The 19,684-nt window shown below is 37.9% G+C and overlaps 1 protein-coding gene across 1 annotated transcript in view; it reads left to right on the forward strand.

Moving 5' to 3' along the window:
- The window catches only part of QSOX1 (quiescin sulfhydryl oxidase 1), an 81,216-nt gene extending 62,899 nt beyond the window's left edge, over positions 1-18,317 (forward strand). The window contains exons 9-12 of the mRNA XM_070746275.1: positions 1,624-1,740; positions 3,703-3,841; positions 5,521-5,706; positions 12,165-18,317. Coding sequence (XP_070602376.1) covers positions 1,624-1,740; positions 3,703-3,841; positions 5,521-5,706; positions 12,165-13,003 — 1,281 coding nt within the window. The 3' untranslated portion in view covers positions 13,004-18,317. The remainder of the gene's footprint in view (positions 1-1,623; positions 1,741-3,702; positions 3,842-5,520; positions 5,707-12,164) is intronic.
- Positions 18,318-19,684: the final 1,367 nt, after the last annotated feature.

Below are 19,684 nucleotides of genomic sequence, written 5' to 3' on the forward strand. Positions count from 1 at the left end.
GTTCCAAAGGGTCAGGGCTGGGATTCGTGCGGCAGAAGGCGGTCCCGGAGGTATTCTGGTCCGGTGCCATGAAGGGCTTTATAGGTCATAACCAACACTTTGAATTGTGACCGGAAACTGATCGGCAACCAATGCAGACTGCGGAGTGTTGGTGTGACATGAGTTTATTTAGGAAAGCCCATGATAGCTCTTGCAGCTGCAATGGCAAACTTTAATTGCCACCCTGCCATTTAATATTGCTTACATTCTCTCATTGAGAAAACAAAACAGGTGTTTTCCTTTTATACATCCTCTCAATCAATATTCCTGTTCTTTCTGAACTTGCTCCCCTCCTCCAGTCAACTTGTCATTTGTCTGGCTTTCTTTTAGTGACATGGATTTTTCCTGCTGCATTTCTCTCTTCTCTTCCCCCCCCCCCTCTTTGGAGCATATAGCTCTTTGATCCCCTTCCCCCCATCCCTGGAGTGCTTGTGGTTTTAAAGTGCTGATGCTAATCGGATTTGAGATGACTTATTGTCAAAGTAGCTTTCTGTGATCCTTGGAGACTATTTTGGACTTAGAGTCAAGATTCGGATCTTGGCTGTAAGCCCATAGGGACTGACTTCGTTTGCCACTGCAGCATCTTGAACACCACTCCAAAAAATAAAAGCCTCTCTTAGTAGTGGGCTGGATTTGCAGGGATGCCATAAAGCCCATTGGAAAACAGGAGATGAACTACTGAGCTTACAGGGCAACTAGCTGTTCTCTGTTTGCAGTGCCCCGTTTTCAAGTGCTGTCAAGATTGCCACCAACAGTGCAGAAAGATACGTCCATGGCTTTTTCAACGGAGTTGGAACTGTACAGTATAGGAAACAAGGGTATGGTTTTGGCTCAAGTTACTCCTTCTTGCTGACTTGCAATCTCTCTGTGATTGGGCGGATGGATGTCCTTGCAATTTGGTGGTTAACAATATTAAGCTTTTGGTGCTAAAGAATGTCAGGGTCTATATGCCAATAACTCTTTGCCACAACAGTTCGTGGTTGTAACTGAATATTTTTCACCCTGCTTTAAGCCTTATGTGTGGCAATTAATATACGTCTTATATTGGTTTGAATAAGATGGCACTGATTAGTGGTATCTCTGTGATTCTGTTGTAATACAGGGTTTAGACTTCAATTGTCTATTGTGGCTTAAACTGGCTTATTTGTCAGTCTTTAGTCTGATGGAGGCTAATGGGTCTTAGATTGTTTCCTCTTAGCATGCTTATAGCTTCTATCAGAATCCTGGATGGTCTCTGGATTAATATGTTTTGAACAATAAATATGAGCCCAGCCGAACGTCCTATTTTACAATTGTTGAATTTGAAATGCCTGGATGAATTCCATTCTCTCTTCTCCACCACTAGAGAAAAAGGTCATATTGTGTGGCTGATTACTCTGGAACCTGCATATGTCTTTCTTGGGGCAGAGGTATATCCTCCCCCCCAAGTTAATGTATATTGTCTGATTGTTTTTTTAAGAAAATCCATTTGGCATGCCATCCAATATACTCTGTTACATCATGATACTATGTACATATGCTTCAGAGGATGACTCCATCTACACCTCTTAATCATTTCCTTCCCATTCTTATTTTAAAATTCAGCATTTTGCTGGGCGGTTGGTAGTCAAGAATTACCTTTACAACCTGGATTTGTGGCTGAGACCAAAGACAATTGTTTTGCAGCATGAATGGGAGGAAGCTCTAAAGAATAAAAAGGAGGTAGGTTATATATAAAATATATATAAAGCCAACCAGATATTGGTAGCATTCTGGCTCCAATGCTACAAGCTCCATGTGTTACTTGCCAAATGTCATATATTATGGAGCTGTCTTAAGATCTAAATTTGTTGCAAAAGTATATTGAGTTTCATTAGGTGATATTATAAATAATGTAAATATTTTCTGTGATCCACACACTGTTCCATTTAAGTTTTTCTTTAAAAATATATTGTCTTTGATATTATTGAATACTTTTTTAAAAAAAGAAGGAATTTGTGCTTTTAATGAACATGTTATTAATAAATAGCATGGGATTCTTGCATCAATTGAGCCCTTCATTCATTTATTGAGAACTGAATAATGTTCATAACAGTTTAGGATTATAATTAAGGCAGAGTATTTTGCTGTATTATTTGTCTCTATAACTATCCTTTTTAACATATTTTACCTCTGTTTTATTTTGGGTACCATAAAATTTACTCTCCAAATTATTGATTTTGCAAGCACGGCCAGCATGACCTAGTGGTGAAGGGGTTACAATGACACCGAGAAGACCCAAGTTCAGACCCACCTTCTGTAGAGAAGCCTCTGGACAACATTGGGCCAGCCGCACAATCTCAGCCCAGTCTCTCTCATACTGTTGTTGTTCTGAGGAAAAATAAGTGGGAGTAATATGATAGCTTCTGAATGAAAGGAGACATATAAACCTAAGAAATAATTAAAAGTCAAATAAATAAATGAAAGTAAAATATGAGAAAAATCCTCACTACCGTATTCCATCTTCCCACTACTACTACTACTATTAACTAATTTTTATTAAACAAATCAGACATTCAAAAAAAACACCACATAACATAAACATTACATTACATAACAACACAACATAAAAAATAAGATATTCATTTGACAGCGTATCCTATTGATGTACCTTTTGTGTTTTTTCCTCTTTTTCATTAACTTATATATAATCATATAGTTCCAAGACATCCTATTACAATCTTCTTAATAGCTGACATCTTGTCTGCATCTATTTGCTTATCACTTTATTTCCTATATGCATACTGTAACTGGCTATTTAGATTTATTTTTGTTCCAGCCAATTGTGCCATTTGTTCTATATTGTGTAAAATTCTGTTTTCTCTCTGTTTTCTCTCTGTCATGTATTTTCATGGTTAATATTATTCATTTCTGCACACTCTAATATTTTTCATGCTGTTCAGCACTGAGAATTACTTGTATTAGATGGGTGGTGGTATTAAATGAATGAATGAATGAATGAATGAATGAATGAATGAATGAATGAATGAATGAACGAACCAACCAACTAATGGGGTGGTACAAAAACAGTAGGCAGCCCTTGATCAATATATGTTCTTGTCAATTTCCTTCCTTCCTTCTTTCCTTCCTTCCTTCCTTCCTTCCTTCCTTCCTTCCTTCCTTCCTTCCTTTTTGTGATGGTAGAGGAAAGACAAAAGGTTTAACTGTCCATTATACACAAGCAGTAAAGAAACAACCTGAGAAGGCAAGGAGATCATGTCTCAGTATCAGGATGCTATAATGCAGGGGAAATCCCCAAAATAGAGAAAATACCAGGAGAATGAATAAAACAATACAAGCAGGAAAAACAATTGTTCGGATCCCTGAACAATCCACTCTGTACATTTCCATCGAATGGATGCAAGTTATCCATAATTTGGCAGAAATTTAACTTAGAACAGATGAGTTGTTCCATGTTGCAAGTAAAACTAAATTATTTTGAGATCAATGGGGTGAGAACTTCACATCCTCTCTTTCTTAAGGAGCTCCCAGCTGTTTTTTTGTTCCATCTACTTGCTCCTCACCCGCATCCTTGACTTTGTTTCTCTTTTGCTTGGAACTGACATGTTGTGGTCCATGCGGGGAATGAAATGGGTTATCTTGTTATGTGCACAGCCTTTTTCAATCTCCCTCCTAATCTTTCAGTTTCCAAATGCCACATTACCCGAGACACCTCATTGGGTAGGATGTCAAGGAAGCAAACCTCAGTTCCGGGGTTTTCCATGTGGACTCTGGTCTCTCTTCCATCACCTGACGGTTCAAGCAGCATGTCGAAAACAGTCTGGTAAGTAACTGCATTAAAGCTTTATATCACAATTGAAATGCTATTGTTTCAGTCCAGCTCACCCGACCCGGTAGTAACAAACGCTCTCAGTTCACAGAACCGGTAGTAAAAATGCTTTTAAAACATTTTTTTAAAAATGGACAATTGGGCAGCAAAGCTGATTGTCACAGCTGACAAACCTGTGTTTTTGTTTTTTTTTAAAAAAAAATTTGAAAGCATTTCACGGGTCTACCAAAAATATTATTTGTAATCATCGCAGTTAACCTTGTACTTTGCTGAATCATTTTTTTGTTCTGATTTCAAATATATATATAGTTTTTCTGTAGCAGGTATAGTTTCCATGGAGCAACATCATTATTATAAGGTATAAGAAATATACTGGCGACATTAAGAAAACAATACTGTAATCTACATATCAGGAAAAAAATGCTTGACCTTACAAAACTGAACCAGAAATAATTTCACATTCAAAATAGAAACCAAAATATGAGCAAAAATTAAAAGTGCTTGACATTAGACTGTTGTCAATACGAATTTTCAGGGTTGTCCTTTATATAACATCCAGCAGTAATCTGCCATTATTGAGTCATTCCAAAAACCCTGTTAGCAGTGTTCTGTTACTTTAATGTCCTGGTGAAACCGTTCTCCTTGTTCATCACTTATATCCCCAAGATATGGAGGAAAGAAATCTAAATGTGAATGCAAAAAGTGCATTTTCAGAGACATGCGACATCCAATATACTTGTATGCATTTAGCAGTTCCTCAACACCTTTAATATATTCTGGCAATTTATTTTTTCATAGATCCACTTGAAGCTTTTCCAAGCTCTCAATTCCTTATTATTTAGTGTTCCTCCAAATACATAATCTCTCATAAGCTCTCTGATGTGAGGACCAGCAAATACTCTTTCCTTCAATTTTGCTGGTGAAATGCTGGAGAATTTCTGTGTAATGTACTGGAACCCTTGTGAATTTGTCTTTGCCATGGCTTTCACAAAGTTTTTAATCAATCCCAACTTTATATGTAGTGGAGGAAGAAAAATTTTTGTTGGAGCAACTAAAGGATTATGCTGTACATTTTGTCTACCCGGAGCATAGATGTTTCTCTGTCCCCAATCACATCAAACATAATGCTCTACTATATTTCTACTGTCCCATAAACACTACTGTTTTGGATTTCTTACATGTTCCTCTGCATTTTATTTCTGTTTTGTAAGCCACCCTGAGTCTATGGAGAAGGGCGACCTAGGAATCCAAATAAATAAATATGAACATGCTGGATACTTCTCCATTTATACTCTGATCATGGTCATTTGCTCTGACAGTAAAATATTTCATTTTTAGATGGACTGCCTTGCCACTTCGAAGAAACAAAAGAGAAATAAGTTGATTTTGGATTAGCAAGTGATAATACATTATTTTTAATAAATAAATTATAGGCGAATGACTCTTAGTTGTAACTCTTTTCCTTCTACAAGATTCTCATTTTTATACCCTTCTTGGTAAGGTTGACTCTTTTTTAAAATATCAGGGGCAAATGAATTCTTCCCCTTTCATCTGTTGCTCTGCTTTGGAGAAGAAACATGATTTGCCTTCAATTTAGGAAGATGGTAGTTGTCACACATTACTTTCTCATTCCTTTTTTACTTTGGTGTTAACAATTGTGGTATAATTTTCAGCTTCCTCAGGTATACCTGACGTTCTTCCTACGATGAGAGGATACATCCGCAGTTTCTTTGGCTGCAGGGATTGTGCACAGCACTTTGAAGCGATGGCAGCTGAGTCTATGCATGAAGTGAGGAGCAGGAATGAGGCTGTCCTGTGGCTTTGGTCAAGGCATAACAGAGTCAATGCTCGCTTGGCAGGTGAGGATTCTGCTCCTGGCAGTCTACTTTTTGACCATTTTAACCAGCAGATATCCTGTTTCCCTAGCAATATATCGCCTTACAAAAGATTAGTTAGATTGGCCTTGGTCCTTAGAGGTAAGCTGTGCAGAAAGAGAACAAGCTCACCCAGTAAGCTTCCATGATTGAGGTTGGACTTTAATAATAATAATAATAATAATAATAATAATAATAATAATAATAATAATAATAATAATAATTTATTAGATTTGTATGCCGCCCCTCTCCGAAGACTCAGGGCGGCTCACAACAACGATAAAAACAATATTATGCAGGCACAAATCTAATATTAAAAAAAACTAAAAACCCGATCATAATTAAAAATCAAATAGCACATACATACCAAACATAAATTATAATAAGCCTGGGGGAAAGGTGTCTCAGATCCCCCATGCCTGGCGGTATAGCTGGGTCTTAAGTAGTTTACGGAAGATAAGGAGGGTGGGAGCAGTTCTAACCTCCAGGGGGAGTTGATTCCAGAGGGCCGGGGCCGCCACAGAGAAGGCTCTTCCCCTGGGGCCCGCCAGACGACATTGTTTAGTCGACGGGACCCAGAGAAGGCCAATCTTCTCCATTGACTTCAGATAACAGAAGCTGACTGTGAAGGTTGCAAATGGCAATCCCATGACTACGGGAAGCTGCAACTTTTGCAAATGTGTGCTGGCTTCTAAGAGCTCAAATTGCAATCATGTGACTGTTGGGACTCTGCAAGTAGTTGCAACTTCAGGGACCTGTTCTTAGTCTCTATTCAGACAAATGACTGTCCAATCTCTTTTTGAAAGCCTCCAGTGATGGAGCATCACAACTTCAGAAGGCAAGCTGTTGGATAGGGTGAATGGAAGAGGCAAACAGAAGTGGCTTCAAAACAACAGCTCTTTATTTGGCAACTATTTACAACCCAGCAAAGGCTCTGTCTGACAGCCAATCAGCAGTCAGTGTATTTTCCATCCAGAATGGAGGACCTGACTGAAGCCTATGTGCTTTAGTCTGAGAATGTAACTAAGCCATTCCATTGGTTGATTGCTCTCACCATTAGGAAATGTCAAATATGAAAACTTTAATTTTAAATATTATTCTCTAGCTCTCCTTGAAGGCAATTGATGTTGAATATGTGTTGGGGAAATTAAATACAGATAGTCTTGACTTACAAACACAACGGAGCCCCAAATTTCCACTGCTGAGCAGGACAGTTAAGTGACAGTTTTGTCCCATTTTACAACCTCTTACAATCTTGCCACAGTTGTTAAGTGAATCGCAGCAGTTCTTAAGTTAGTTTCTTGGCTGTGAAGTAAATCTGGCTTCCCCGTTCCCCAAGCTGCCAAAGGTGATCACATGATCCCAGAACATTGTAATCGCCATAAATACATGCCAGTTGCCAAGCATCCAAATTTTGATCATGTGACTGTGTGAAAAATGACTCCGTCACTTTTTTCAGTGCCCTTGTATACTTCGAATGGTCCATAAATGAAAAGTTATAAACCGAGGACTATCTGTAATAGTTTGTTTCTATTCTGTACTTTAGTGGTGTTACCTCTTCCACTAAAGGAACGTAAGTGGCAAAGGATGCACTGACCTTTTTAATAGCCATCTCACCTCTACTGGATTTATTATTGTAAACTTGCCTTCCAGTTCTTGTATTTGTTTATTTGGTAAATTTTTGGTTATAATTTTGGTTTTCTTTTTATTAATTTTTAGGCATGCCACCTGTCCAAATTTGTTAATTTCATCTAATAATTTTGGGGCTTTTTCTATTGGGTCTTTTACAAATCATTGGTGAAGGCCTGTAATTTGTATTCCTGATCTCTTATCCTTAATCCTTTAATTTCTGATGTTTCTCTTATTTGTTGTGATAATGATTCAATCACAAGTATGAAAAGCAAGGGGGATAATGAGCAGCCCTGTCGAACTCCTTTTACTGTATTAAATGTATCAATTATATCTCCATTAATTATTATTCTTTCCATTTGTTTTGAGTATATTGTTTGAAGCATTCTGATATACAATACAAATGCTTCAGGATTTTCCGGGATTTGATCAGAGTTTTTGACATGAGAAGTTTTGTCATTTTTGGAGGGATTAGTTTGCTGTCAAGGCCTGATTAAGGGAGAGATTGTTTCTTCATTTAGAATAGTTCCAATTATAAATGAAAGAATTTTTGAAACACATACACAGAGAGAATTTTTATTTGACTGAGTTTACATGCTGCGTCTATTTCACTGGACTCTAAAATAAAACAAATAACTTTTCTTTCACAGAACACTCTGCTTAGTACTCGATTAGGCCTGACAGGCTATATATTTCTAGCTTGCAGAGTCCTCTAGCTCCCTAGTTCAGCAGCCCTGAGGACACTGCAACTTGAAAAGAAAAACCTGAAAGACATCTCACCACCCACCATGCTGAAGAAAGCCACCCTCTCCTTTCCTACAAAAAGAGGAATTGCCACAAAGTGTTGTAGGGAAGAGCATTGTGAGTTAACCCCTGCCTGCCATCATAAAAAACAACAACACCTCAATGAAGAATACTTGGGTCGGAAGAGGGCCGAGAGGGTCAGACAGCAAACACCAATTCTTGTTGTCAGAAAGGAGTCGGCAGCTGGTGGTTTTGAACCAGAGACTTGGCTACTAAATCTTCTTCATCTTTTCTAATGGGGGCTTTTAAAGGCTGACACGTGCCTTGAGAGGACCTTCCTCTAGGACTGCTGCCCAAATGCTGTGCTTCTCAGAGACAGATGCAGCCCCTTGTTCTACAGTCCTGTTTTCCCTGACAGGGGGAGGAGTAGGTGACTTCCCTTGACAGATGATTGTGAAAGGAGAAAGTAGTGGGACTCATTGACCAAGCCAGGGAATCAAAGGAGTTACTTACTCTTTGTTCCTCTTGGGTTTTCTCACCCTGTCTATCCCTAGGGACATAATTTCTGATCCTCTGAGGCATATTTTCTTATTCTCTTTACACAGACAACACCTATACATTTATTCCTTCAAGCCCAGAGTAAATAACAGCCACTAAACAGCCTAAATTCTCTTCAGAGTTTCACCAGAGCCTTTAATAGATGTTGGTTAAAGTCAGTCTTTTAAATGCTTTGGACTGTCAACAAAGGGAATGTTGATGGCATACTAACAGTGGGGGAATGGCCCAATGAATGTAGATAGCAGATTCTTTATTGCAAGCATTTACTAAAATTGTGATGTTATGATTTCAAATATCCATAAGATGATTCCACAATATGAATCTTTCTTTGTTATTCTCAGCTGATTCTCCATATCTGCATTTATCTTATCTGATCCTGCTGTACCTTCTTTTCCTTCTTATAGTCTATTGAATTGTTCTGGACTTAAAAACTATTTCAGCCCTTTTTGCCTAAATAGCAGCTCTTGTATATGTCTATAAAGGTCATGTTCCTTTTTCTGTATAGTTAGAAATAGAAGGTTGGCCTAATATAATTGGATGTATTTCAAATATTGGATACTTAGAAAGAAGTGGTAAAAACTGGGCATCTTTGGTATGCTCTATTCTGAAAAATTTGGGGGAGGTAAAAAATTATTTTTTATCTCCCCCAAATTCAAACACATTTATATGGCCATCCAACTCAAACAAAGCAACTTTGAATGATGTATAAAATCATTAAACAAAAATATGAAAGGAAAACAGTATGTGCCACGAAAGCAAAATAAAACATTTTAATGGTTTGTTGTACTCCATCAAATATGACCTCTGCTTTTCTTGACTCAAGTGCTGGGGTTTTTAACTGCTTAAAGTTCTTATTATAGCGATTTACTTTGGCAAAGGCGAGTCAGATGTTGGATAATCTACATGGTGCTTTAAAAAAAAAAGTGGCACCAAGGAAATCAGATTCATTTGTAAGGCAGAACCATGCAGTTTTACCTTTGTAAGTGAAAAAATAGTATTATTTCCAAGCTGTGGCAATAATGATGATCTGCTGCACCCATTCCCCCAGCCCAGGTGTAGCCTATAATTTAAATTTTGGAAGTTGCTTGCTTTTGCTTTGGGACCAGAATTATCTATATACAGTGGTACCTTATGATACGAACTTAATTGGTTCCAGGAGGAGGTTCGTAAGGTGAAAAGTTCATAAGATGAAACAATGTTTCCCATAGGAATCCATGTAAAAACAAATAATGCATGCAAATCCTTCAGGAAAATCCCAAACTTTAGAAGGGAGGCGAACAGAGGGCAGGGAGGAGCAGCTAAAGGGGGCGGGTAGAAGAAGCAAGGCTAGGCTAAAGGGTGAGTGGGAAGGAAGAAAGGCAAGGGGGGCGCCCCTCCCTTTTTCTTTCTTCAAAAGACACCCTTTGCTGTTCTCTCCAAAGTCTTTCCCCCTCCAAGCCGCCCCTCTCTTTTCATTCTTCAAAAGACACCCTTTGCTGTTCTCTCCAAAGTCTTTCCCCCTCCAAGCCGCCCCTCCCTTTTCTTTCTTCAAAAGACACCCTTTCAGTGCCTCTGCAAGCACGCTGTTCTCTCCAAAATCTTTCCCCCTCCAAGCCGCCCCTCCCCTCCCCTTTCTTCAAAAAAGGGGGGAAAAAGAAACCCCTTCATCCCAGCAGCAGCGGCTTGGGTTCGTAAGGTGAAAATAGTTCTGAAGAAGAGGCAAAAAAATCTTAAACACCGGGTTCGTATCTTGAAAAGTTCGTTAGAAGAGGCGTTCGTAAGATGAGGTACCACTGTATGTGTAAGCATGTTACAGACACAATATTCCAAGAATGTTCTTTCTGCACCAACTCAGAAAGCTCAAACTGCCCAAGGAGGTGCTGATACAGTTCTACAGAGGAATCATTGAGTCTGTCACATGCACTTCTATAACTATCTGGTTTGGTGCTGCAGCCCAACAGGACCGACACAGACTTCAGAGGAGAATCAGAACTGCAGAAAAAACAATTGCTGCCAACCTGCCTTCCATTGAGGACCTGTATACTGCACGAGTCAAAAAGAGGGACATGAAGATATTTATGGGCCCCTCACATCCTGGACATTTTTTTTTTCCAATTTCTACCTCAAAACATCACTATAGAGCACTGCACACCAAGACAACTAGACAAAAGAACAGTTTTTTTCCTGAACACCATCACTCTGCTAAACAAATAATTCCCTCACCACTGTCAAACTATTCACTAAGGTTGCATTAGTATTACTACTAGTTTTTCTCATTATTCCAATCACCTATCTCCTCCCACTTATGACTGTATGATTGTAATTTGTTACTTAATAATAATAGTTTATTAGATTTGCATGCCGCCCCTCTCTGCAAACTCGTATCCTTGTATCTTTATGATTTATATTAATATTGATTGTTTCCTGATTTGTTTATTTGAACCCTATGACAATCATGAAGTGTTGTACCTATTCTTGACAAGTGTATGTTTTCTTTTATGTACACTGAGAGCATATGCACCAAAGACAAATTCCTGTCTTTGTGTGTCGAAGTGTGTGTTCAATCACACTTGGGCAATAAAGAATTCTATTCTATTCCATTCCATTTCTATTTGTATTTGTAGTTCAGCAGTGAAGCCCATTAAATTGTACAGGACAGGCCAACACCTTCAGGCAACTCATTTAATTGGAGCAAAGAAAATATTGGAAAACTTGTAATAACAAGTGAATAAATAAGGTTATTTTTGTCAGGATATTTTTTCATCCAAAAATTTTATATCCTCATCTGGAGATGGATAATTGAAGCAATTTTGCGGTAGAAATTTTCTCTTGGCTAAGAACCAGGGAGTTCAAAAGTTTGTATTGCTTTCAAACTATTGAAGCAAATCTTTTTATTTTTATTTTATTTTCATACCTGTTTCATTATCAATCATTTTCAACATGTTTTTATGGAAAAGCAGTGTTAATATTTTAACCCATACTTCTCTTGATATTTTATGTCACAGTTACTGAAAACAGTCAAAATTGTTGAAAGCATTACCTAAGAATTTCATAACTATTTCCATAAATATTTAGAGACATCTTCTTTGAGTCACCTTTCAGTTTTTGAAAACGAATAAGCATTAATCAATTTTTAAAGCAAATCAGTATACAGGTAGTAGTTTTATTTGAAGTATGTTTATCATTAATTGCAGTACAGATAAATAAAATTGTACACATATACACCAATATCATTGTAGGAAATTAGCGAGTGCAATATAATAATCAATATAAATTGATTATTTATATTGATAAATAAGCAAAACTTTTGTATAATTTGGTGAATAATGAGTTAAGTTTTCTGGCTTCATAAATACCCATCATAAAGAAGCATTTTAATGGCGTTTTAACTATAAAGTATCAGAGTCAGTAATTAATTTGACATAAATCAAACCAATGCTTATAGATTAAGTGGCTTGTGAATGTTAATGTGTGTGAGAATATTATTTGAATTGCATGATGGTAAGATTTTTTTTGTTTTTTGTTTTGTTCAGATAGAGGAACTGATGACCCCCAATTTCCCAAGATCCAGTGGCCTCCCAAAAGCTTCTGCCTTTCATGTCGTTCCACCTCAATAGACAGCTCTTTGCAGAATGGGAGAAAATCTGTGTGGAATAAGAATCGAGTCTTGATGTTTCTCAAATGGCATTTTTCTGAAAAAAATATTTACATGGATTCTCCCCTGGCACATCAAACAAGAAGTGGTCGAAATGTTGCTCAGCAAAATTATGAAGCGGAGTGGAGGCTAGAAGGGGGAGGAAAAGGAGAAGAGAGTGACCAAGATAATCAAAAAGAACCAGACGAAGACACGAAGACAGAGCAGTTAGAGACTGGGAAAGTAGAAAAGAAGAAATTTGATTTGGGGAAACCTGGTTCTCCAGAGTTGCACAAACCAAGCATTATCAAGATGAGCACAAAGGCAAAAGAAATGGTGGAGGATATTGTTGATCTTGATACATTTAGCGAGCAACATTTTAAGAGCGAAGATTTGAAGCTGGCGAGACAAAGTAGCATCAGGGAGAGGCGGACTAAGAGGGACACTCGGCTGTTCCTGATGGAGAATGAGGGCCGACGCTCGCTTGATTATAGTAGAGAATCCCTGAGGAATAAGAACTTGGGAGCCAGACAGTTCTCTGGAGTCCAAGTGGAGAAGGAGAATACTTCGAGGAGAAACCAGTGGATCTATATCCTGGGAATTGGTTTCTCCCGACTGGATGTCAGCTTGTGTGTTCTCTTGTATTTGCTTTCTTCCGTCTGCCTGTTAGGCATGTACACCTTCTTCCGCATGCGCATGAGTTACCGCAAGGCCCGGTTAGCCTACTCATTGACATGAAATTGAAGGACAGGGACAGCAGCCGTTAGGTAATGGATATCAGTTTGTGCATATCAGCTTGATACAGTGATCTTTCACTAAACTAACGCAATATACACAAATGCAAAAATACACAGATGATATATTGATTGCGAAGGGTGCAAATTAGTAGAGTATACTATTGGATCTCCTAAAATGCGTGGAAATTTCTACTTCTATATATGAAAGACTACCTAGTGGGCAGGCAAGTCTGTTTCATCACAGTTGCTAGATCATTTGTATATATTTGTAATTCTGTACCAGAATAAAATAGCTGAGTGTGGTGCCAAAAGAGGCATGGGGGTCATATTCCAGAACACAGATTGTCTGAGGAATCAGGGGCTCTTTATTGTTCTTGGTTTGTGGTGGCGGGAAAGGATTAATAAGTGGAAAGGATTCAGATCTCATTAGATAAATGTAGTACGATCTTCTTTTCAATCAGAACGTAATATTGTTGCTGTTTTAAGAGGGAAAAATAAAAGCATGGCGAGTTTAGGACCAAAGTGGTACTTCTGAAATCTTTGTGCCTTGTGTCTTGAGATATGTCCAAACCCTGTAACATTTGTGAAAAAACCTAGACATACAAGCAGCATAAAGTATTATGCTGGAAGATCTCTTGAACATTTTAAATCTCTTTTCCAAAGCTTCTGTGCTAATATAAAACTGCCCTTAGTAAAACCAGCTATACAGTGGTATTTGCTAATGGCAGTACTCAAGCAAACCAAAAAGAATTACCGTAGGTTCTCCCTTTCATACCCATACAGAATATAAATTGAGGGAGTTTGATCGCTGTTCAGCATGATTTCTTAGGGTCCTGCGTGGAATATACTTCGTGCTTTTGCTTGTATTTCCCCTGCAGCTCAATTTCTTCCCTTGATCAGATGACAGAAGGCAAAACAGCCCTTGAGGTTTTTGAACTTGAACTCAGTGTAAAGAATTAAAAGCAATTGGCAACAAGTTCAGGTCAAGACTCTGCAGTGGAATAAATAGATCAGTGTGACTCAAAAGCTCCTAACCAGGACAGCAGTTTTTACTAGTGCTACGTTTGTTTCAGTCCTTTCACCGTGCCCCTTGCCTTTCTCCCCATACCCTGGTAGCTTCAGCTTTGATGTCATTCCTCTTTTCTATCCTACTCTGTAAACCGTGGGTGTCAAACTTTCCGCATCACGTTGCCATCATTTGACGTGTTGCAATGTTTTTTTCCTTCGCGGAACTGGGGGTAGGCGTGGCCTACATGTGATGCACGCGGCCCATGGGTTGGCAGTTCGACAACCCTGCTGTAAACATACATATGTTTTAGGTTTTTAATCAGGTGAGCTGTATCTTCCTCTTTTACTTACCATTATGGAAGAGGAGAAGTGAAAGGAAAGTGCATTTTCACTCCCCGAGCCCTGAATTGATTAACCAAGTTATTGGTAAGTCAGATAAAAAGTTAATCTACCAAGATTTCTTCACTGGGGAAGAGTGATAATTGGGAGGTAAAAGACAAATGATACACTTAGATGTCTAATAAGACATTGCAAACTCATATTCATTACAGTTACACCTGGTGCCATTACATCCTAGGAAGACAATAAGCCACTATGGCAACTTTACAACCTGTGGACTTTAACTCCCATGGCCGGCTCAGAATTAAAGTCCACAGGTTGTAAAGTTGCCATAGTGGCTTATTGTCTTCCTAGGATGTAATGGCTCCTAGGAATTCTGGGAGTTGAAAACCACAGTTTGTAAATTTGCCATCATTGCCCATCCCTATAGTAGGAGGAAAGGGGTCCCACCTGGTATTTTAGAAAAAAATAGAAAAATATGTAGCACAGGAAGATATTATGGAAGGTGCATTCCTCAGAAACTGACTTCCCCCCCCTAGAGTGCTACTTTTATCTTGGTTTCTCTGCTGTTTTCTTTGTAGGTGGATATTGATTTTTATGCAAGTTCCTTCTGAAAGTTTTATCTAGTCCAAGAGAGCTAATATGAGTAGGGCTTCAGTAGTCTGTGATTCAAATCTCACGTAGAAATCTTACCTGACTATCAGATATCTCTCCTCAAATTTAAGATAGATAGATAGATAGATAGATAGATAGATAGATAGATAGATAGATAGATAGATAGATAGATAGATAATGATAGGTCTATTGATTACAGCTCTCTCAATGGATGATAGATGACAACAAAATTGCTGCAGACTACTTGTATGAGTATTTAACAAAAATATGTATTGGTACTACTCTTGGAATATCTGTTAATTTCTAATAGAAATTAAGAAGGAATAAATCTTCAAATACATTTTCCATTTTGGCTATTGGAAACACTAATAGTTTTATTCAGCTTTATTTTCAATCCTGCTTTGGTGTTTTAAAATAAACTAGTCTAAAAAGTAGTATCTTGATAAAACATCTGAAGGGAATTAATCACTGGCATCCCTCATTTTCTTACATTTTTCCAGCTCATCGGAGATTGAATTTCTCATTTGATTAAGATCAGAAAAAGCCATGGTCTGAATTTATTCTGATCATATTTAGCTTGTTTTGGGAGCTGGAACAATTTAATCCAATCTTAGCTAGAATCTATAAGGCTGATGTCAGATAGCTGAAATGACCAGTATTTCTCTCTCTTTTTCAAATAATCTTAAGAATTGGAAGAAATAATAACAAACTTAAGTTTTAACCCCTTTAAAAATAGTCCCAGAGCTTGTTTTTTGTACATTCAGCAAATAATGTTTGCCCTTCTAACAAATTCTTTTAATTAATTCAGAATTGTAATTCAAAATCTATCTGGACTTTTAATCAGTGTTACCATTCCAAAACCTTATTCTATACATCTTTTTGCCATGTAATTAAAAAAAAATCAACATTTTTCCAGAACCTTTAAAAATCACATTTAAAAGCATCTTTCTCCAAGGAGAAGGCAACTCACTCAATGAATACAGCAAATATTTTCAGGACGATAAAAGAAATAATCCAAAAAGTGGTTAAGAAATGAGGGTTAGGCACGCTTTATGTCTTTAAAAGACTGTGTTACAAGAATGAGCTTGATAGTTCAGTATCTCATAACACTCAGCCACTCAACTCATAAGATGATATTGAACAACTGTTCCTGTTCAACAATCTTTCCTTCCTCCAGAGAGATTTTGCTGGTCTGGATCCATCATACAGCCACAAACTTCTTTATATACCTGGTCCTACTGCCAACAGAATGTTTCTCAACCACAGGAACTTGCTGTATGGACTTCAGCTCCAAGAATTCATTATCCAGCTTCTTGAGGTTGAGAAACATTAGCCTAGACAAAATTTAATTAGACTGTAGTATATTAAATGATATGAACTCTCTGATACCATTTAATGCTGAGGTTTAAGGCTTAAGGCTTCCCTTGGCACAATGGCTTTCTAACAATTATGTGCCATATGACTATGAGTCTGAGATAATAGTTTGGTTAAAATAGAGAAACAAAGGGTCATTGAAATTACTATCCCCAATTAAAATATTATGGTCTGTGGGTCAAAGACTTAACTATGGATCATATTAGTACTAAATGAGAAACTCTGTAGACTTTTTCAGGCACCATATACTTCAGAAATGTGTGGTTCCAGGTTGTAGAAAAAAATTCATACAGTTTTTTAATATAATAAGATATTTCTCTTATGATTGTTTACAGGTGACAAACATTAGAATTATATTTTGTTTGTTTAACGGTTGTATGGGTGTTCAAGATGCACTCTAGATTTTCATTCAAATGATGTAAATGTCTTTCAGTGCAAAGGCTTTGTGGTAAAATTAATGCTATCGTTTTTCTTGTCTGTTCACATAATTGTAGTCTCAAGTATTAATTTATTCAAGGGACAGTGGGTTTGAAAAGCTATTCTAAAAAAAACTGTTACTGATAATTCTCCTAGGCTATCATCTGTTTAAGAGGTCATACAATGAGCTTTTTAGGTCAGGTTTTAATAGCTAGAGTAGGAATAATTTCTGCTCTCATGGAACATAGGAACATACTATTCTCAAAAACTGTATGGCTTCCAAAATTAATTTCACCGTTCTTCAAGTCCTAGTATAGTTGGTACCAGCTAATACATACATATATGGGAGTGTGTGTGCTTGGACAAAGATAGGGAGTTTAAATGATCTACCAAGGATTGATAGAAATAATACAAGTATTCCTAATAACTCTGTGTATTCCTTTCCCCTCTTTATTAGCAAAACTGAGAACAGTTCCCTTCCATTCACACAGTATATGGTGATGAAAGATACTTAGAAGTCAGAATGTATTCTGGTGATCAAATCTTTCCTGTAAAGTGCCACTTGACTCTCCTAAAGTGATAATAATGATGTCTTCTTCATTCCTTACAATGTAAAATGCAGATGAAGATAAAGACTAAAAACCAAAATCACAGAGTAGACCTATAAGATTAAACAGTATGTTTTTCTTGATCAGATATATAGTATCTCCATCTCTTCACTAAATAAGAAGGAACTTACCGTTCAATGATATTTGCTGGTCACATTTTGCTTCATAAGTAACGTGGTTTAGGCTGGGATGAAGGATGGGGATATATTTGTGCCACATATATTGCCACATGTACATATAAGCCATATATTTGTGCCACAGACTGACTGCCCAATAAATGAGTGTTACTATACTTATTAGTATACACTTAAGTTGCTATTTACATGATCTCACAAATATGCCTTTTGTTTCCCAGAATTTCTGTGGCAGTCTACCTCAAAGGTCATTGCAGAAATAAACTTGTCCTTAACCGTCTTGCCAATATTACCAATAAATTTGTCGGTTAAGTCTTTTTCTCCTGTACCATAATATTGATTGACTTATGGGTGGAACACTAAAGAAGCCACTTTAAACAGGAAATAAGATTTTTTAAAATTAGTTTTTAGTTCTTTAGAGCCAGGTGTGGCTGGTTTATGGATCGAGGAAAATTCGGCATGGCCAACTTGCCGCAGTCAACTTGCCATGACCAACTCGCTACAGGGAAACTCCACGGAACAAGAGTTACACTAATATCGAAGAAATGGTGAAATAAAGGATGCAAAAAGGAGGGACAGAATGATATGTGATTCACAAAAATTAAAATATTGAATATACCTTGAATTGTTGAATTGTCTCATAGTGAGTTTGTCCCAAGGTGAGTTGGCTGCGCTAAGTTGTCCCATTACACTGGTTTACTGCCTTTTCTTTGTATTCCACCATGCTGTATGGAAATGATCCAAGAAGCCTCTGTTTACTCAAATTATTTGACCTAGTGGAATAAATTTATTTTTGCTAATAAATACATTTGTGTATGTAGCCTGTGTGTTTGCTTTATGTTTCTAAGATTGTGATACATTGCACTGGCTAGTGGGAAGGACATGGGAAGTTTATCGAGAGAGAGAGAGAGAGAGAGAGATGTTCTTTTTAAAAATAATTTTGTTAAAAGATTATACTGAATTTTTTTCGGAGTAAAAGACGCACCTTAGTTTTGGAAGAGGAAAACAAGGGAAAAAGGCAATTTGCCAAACAGCAAACAACACATATAATATACAATGTTTACTGTGTATTTCTGTGCATGTCTGCCTGACCTAAAGAAATAGCAAAGAATAGGAGAAATGTACATTATGGTGGTATATTAATCCTAGAAAGTTTTCTTAAATGTAATCACATTTAACTCCTCCCAATTATTTAAATAGATCTACACCAAACATGACTAAATCAAGGTTTAACTCAGCTGCCTTATCTTAATACTAATATTTAATCCTATTCTTTGCTATTTCTCAGTACTTAATACTAAAACAGGACATTTCAAATTATAGTTTTACAGATCTTTAAAATTGATTGGAAGTATTCTCTGCTAGTTAAAAGAAGATACAACAGCACTGGGCCTCTTCAGATCAAGCATTTATTTTAAAAAGCTTATTTATATATTTATCATACAAATATAGCATTGTAGTATGTTTAACATAATACAGTGGAACCTCAAGATACGAACCTAATTGGTTCCAAGGGGAGGTTCGTAACACGAAAGGTTCGTAAGACGAAACATTGTTTCCCATAGGAAACAATGTAAAGTCAATTAATCCGTGCAACCAAAAAAAAACCCGCAAAAAAACCGCTGCCGCCCAGCTGTGACCTTTTAAAACAGCTGCGCGGCTTCCCAGCCAGGCTGGGGGGCTTCCCGGCAACCCCCCCAGCCCGGCTGTGACCTTTTAAAACAGCCGTGCGGCTTTCCAGCAGCCTCTGAACGCCAAACGCGGAAGTTTGGGTTTGGCGTTCGGCTTCGGGAGACGGCTGGGAAGCCGCACGGCTGTTTTAAAATGTCACAGCCGGGCTGGGGGGCTTCCCAGCAACCCCCCCAGCCCGGCTGTGACCTTTTAAAACAGCCACGTGGCTTCCCAGCCGTCTCCCGAAGCCAAATGCCAAACCCAAACTTCCGCATTTGGCGTTTGGAGGCTGTTGGAAAGCCCCCCAGCCCGGCTGTCACCTTTTAAAACAGCCGCGCGGCTTTCCAGCAGCCTCCAAACGCCAAACGCGGAAGTTTGGGTTTGGCGTTTGGCTTCGGGAGATGGCTGGGAAGCCGCGCGGCTGTTTTAAAATGTCACAGCCGCGCTGGGGGGCTTCCCAGCACACCCTCGAACCCTGAACTTTTGCCGAACTTCCGGGTTCGGGGTTGGGGGGGT

This window comes from Erythrolamprus reginae, chromosome 3 (genome assembly GCF_031021105.1).
Source record: "Erythrolamprus reginae isolate rEryReg1 chromosome 3, rEryReg1.hap1, whole genome shotgun sequence".
Taxonomy (NCBI): Eukaryota; Metazoa; Chordata; class Lepidosauria; order Squamata; family Dipsadidae; genus Erythrolamprus; species Erythrolamprus reginae.